Genomic DNA, 3,075 nt, shown 5'->3' with positions numbered 1-3,075 from the left:
CTTCTTTCTTGGTAACATAAAACTGGATCGAGAGCCTGACTTAATCGAGATAAATTTACGATGCTTCTCGGCCTGTTGATGGCCCGATACAAACTCATACATAATATGAAGATATGATCGTTCAATGACCATCAACATACATGAAAATTTTAAGGAAAAAAAATTGAATATACTTATGTCCGGCATATACTTATAACCAACATTTACCTCCAAGTTTGAATAATATAGCCTAAAATTACAATGTACAAAAGAGGAAACCAGTGAAAGTGCTCAAGAAAAATCCCATTCATTTTCATTGCAGATAGAAAAGCAATGCTGGAGCCTATCATATGTTGGGTGCTCGGATACATACAGCTCAATCCTGGCCGATAAAATAATGCATGGATCTCCTTTCTGGCGAGCCAGTCAATCAAGTCTGTTCTGTTTTTGATGCAGCCTTCAGTTTCTCCAGTTGTTTCCGAAGATAGGCCTGTCTGAGTTTCTCGCGACGAGCCATTGCTTGCTCTTGCCTTCGCAATTTAAGCTCGGACACCATTTCCCTTGCTTGATTAGCTTCTTCATGAACTTCCCTGCGAATAACCATAAAGGAATATATTTTAGCTTCAACTTTAAAGTATCAAATTTCTAATAAAAGACTTTTCAAATCTTCAGTACCTTCAAAAATGTGTTAGATTACCATATTCATATATACTTTTTGATACTATGGAATACATGGTATTTACCGTATTCATATATAAACTTTTTGATACTATGGATCAATTTCGGTCAGGTCTATTCCAGTTCTAAAAATTTTCTGGTCGCTTCAGGTTTGGATCATTTCGTGATTGGGTTAGTTTCGGGTTCAGGTCATTCGAGTTTGTCAATCAGGTTTTTCAAATCGTGTCGTCTCTGATTTTTTTTTATTTGGATTTGACACTTGAGTTCTATTCATGTTCAGGCTCGGGTTGAGTGGGTTCGGATAGTTGACCTTTTATGGTCGAATTGGGTTGTGTTCGGTTCAGATTCGGGTTAATCGGATCAAGTTTTCAAGTCTGGGTCATAATTGAAAAGTCTATATAGTATGCCACTTCATTGGGCAATTAAGCAAAACATTTAAGCAAGATGAAACCAGCTAGCCAGCTACTGGTTAGCAAAGAACTTAAAAAGAGGGGCATCAACTCAAACTTAAAGCTCCTTTTCCGAAACTTCACCAATCATACCTATGATAATTTTACCCATCGTTCTTATTCATATACATAAATTTAGCTCAAATCCACAATGAATTCCATGAGCGGCATGTAGGTTAAAGATAGAAAGGGATGAAACATCATGCTACTAGGAGATTGATTCACTATACTAAAGTGGTTAAATCTTCAAGCCCAACCTATCAGTTGCACCTCAAATATGCCAAGCAAAGCTAAACCCTAAACCCGTACTCGAAAATGAATGTCTAAGTCTAATATGGGTATATGTCGGACATAGCTATGCTAAATTTTTTTAAACTTTTACATATAATTGCTCGATCATAACCCATACTTGTATCCAACAAAATACTTTAAATGAAAACCAAAAGCTATAACCTATGTAATCCAGACTCGATAACCAGGTATGTGCCGGATACAGATATGTTCAATTTTTCTAAACTTTTTTCATCTAGTTGTTCGATCATACCCGAAAAACTCTAGGCAAATATTAATAACTTCGTAAACACCACCAAACATTTCATCGAACAATAAGTTGAATTTAACATAACATTTAACCAAAAAGGAAAGCTAAAAAGTAAAACCCTCACCTTACAAAGCGTTTATGTTCATCATTGTTAATGGTTCCACCCGTTCTTCCAGGCCCTACGAATTTCGTTTTAAACAAAGCATGGCCATCATCAATCTCACCACCGCCTTCATCTTCTGCTCCTAAATTACCAGAATCAGGATCGACTTTCGACGGCTCCAATTTCTCGAACTCGAAACCCTTCCTGGAAAAATCAACACAATACTTCTCCTTATCTTCTTCATCAGATAACTCTCCCTTCACTAACTTATCATATAATTCAGCCTTCTTCTCCAATGCCGCATAGCTAACTGACCCATCGTTAACAGCTTTAAGCTCAAGCTTGTCCCTGTAACCAAACACAAAATTGAGAAACCCTAAATTGAAAAAAAGCCCTAATTTCCCAATTAGGTTAACTTTAGAAAGGGGAAACAGAAATTACTTGAGGGCGCGAGATTCGACGCCGGAGTTCTTGAAGGAGAAGGTATCCTGAGCGGAGATTTTTTTCTTTGCACGGTGGTAGTCGACGTCGGAACCGGTTAATTCCTTGGATTTCTTGGATTCTTCTTGGGATTTGTAGAGATGGGCTTTGAGTTCAAGGATGGAGGAGACTCCGACGCCTTCGATGGCGCGGTGTTTCTTGGGCATGATGGAGGATTCCGTCAGCCATCCAAGCGATTCCACCACCACCCTCTTCTTTCGCTCTTCCTCCGGCATCTTTTTTCTTTGTTTTGCTGTAATTGGTAAAGTTGCCACCTTTCAAAATCCCAAAATTTAAAAGGAATGTCGTAAATATAATTTTGTCCCTAAAATTATGTAAATCATGTAATTTTGACCCTATTCTTTTATTAAATATCAATTAAGTCCTTAAACTTTATTTAAAAAAGGTTAAATTCTACTATTAGTCCCTGTACTTTACAAAAGTTTTAGATTTTGTCCATATACTTTAATTTGGTCGTTTTTAATCGATGTACTTGTCGAATTACATTAAACGACAACCGTTAAATTCATTAAGTTAAATTTGTTATTTCTAAAATTTGATATGGCAAACATATTATCGTATGTGTAATGTTATATCACTTGTTATTTTCACATATTACTCACTAAAATCTACTTAATTGATTAATGGTGGTCATTTGTGTGAAGACTGAAATTTTAAAATTCGAACAAATATAAGGGATTATAATGATCCAATCCGATAATATGGACTAAATGTATAATTGTACACATAGTACATGACTAGTAATCCAATTTAATTAAACAAATTTAACCGTGTTTGGATCAGACTAAAATTCCAAAATTCAAAAAGCACAAAAACTAAAATTG

General features: G+C 35.8%; 1 protein-coding gene across 1 annotated transcript; it reads right to left on the bottom strand.

Moving 5' to 3' along the window:
* Positions 1–36: 36 nt before the first annotated feature.
* Positions 37–2,506, bottom strand: LOC105799027 (uncharacterized protein At4g18257). Its single transcript, XM_012629346.2, has 3 exons — positions 2,192–2,506; positions 1,772–2,098; positions 37–569 (listed from the first exon to the last, which is right to left on the bottom strand). Exons 1-3 carry the CDS (start codon positions 2,464–2,466, stop codon positions 410–412), a joined length of 762 nt encoding a protein of 253 aa, XP_012484800.1. The 5' UTR covers positions 2,467–2,506; the 3' UTR covers positions 37–409.
* Between the last annotated feature and the right edge of the window lie 569 nt (positions 2,507–3,075).

This window comes from Gossypium raimondii, chromosome 9, assembly GCF_025698545.1.
Source record: "Gossypium raimondii isolate GPD5lz chromosome 9, ASM2569854v1, whole genome shotgun sequence".
NCBI classification, from domain to species: domain Eukaryota; kingdom Viridiplantae; phylum Streptophyta; class Magnoliopsida; order Malvales; family Malvaceae; genus Gossypium; species Gossypium raimondii.
This window is presented reverse-complemented; position numbering and strand designations above follow the sequence as displayed.

Bases quoted from the DNA above. Each gene is read 5' to 3' on its own strand.
- LOC105799027 (XM_012629346.2), bottom strand. From the start codon at position 2,466: ATGCCGGAGGAAGAGCGAAAGAAGAGGGTGGTGGTGGAATCGCTTGGA. The intron at 2,099-2,191 runs GTAATTTCTGTT...GTTTGGTTACAG, and splicing joins GTCGAATCTCGCGCCCTCAA to GGACAAGCTTGAGCTTAAAG. The intron at 570-1,771 runs GTGAGGGTTTTA...GGTTATTCGCAG, and splicing joins GAACATAAACGCTTTGTAAG to GGAAGTTCATGAAGAAGCTA.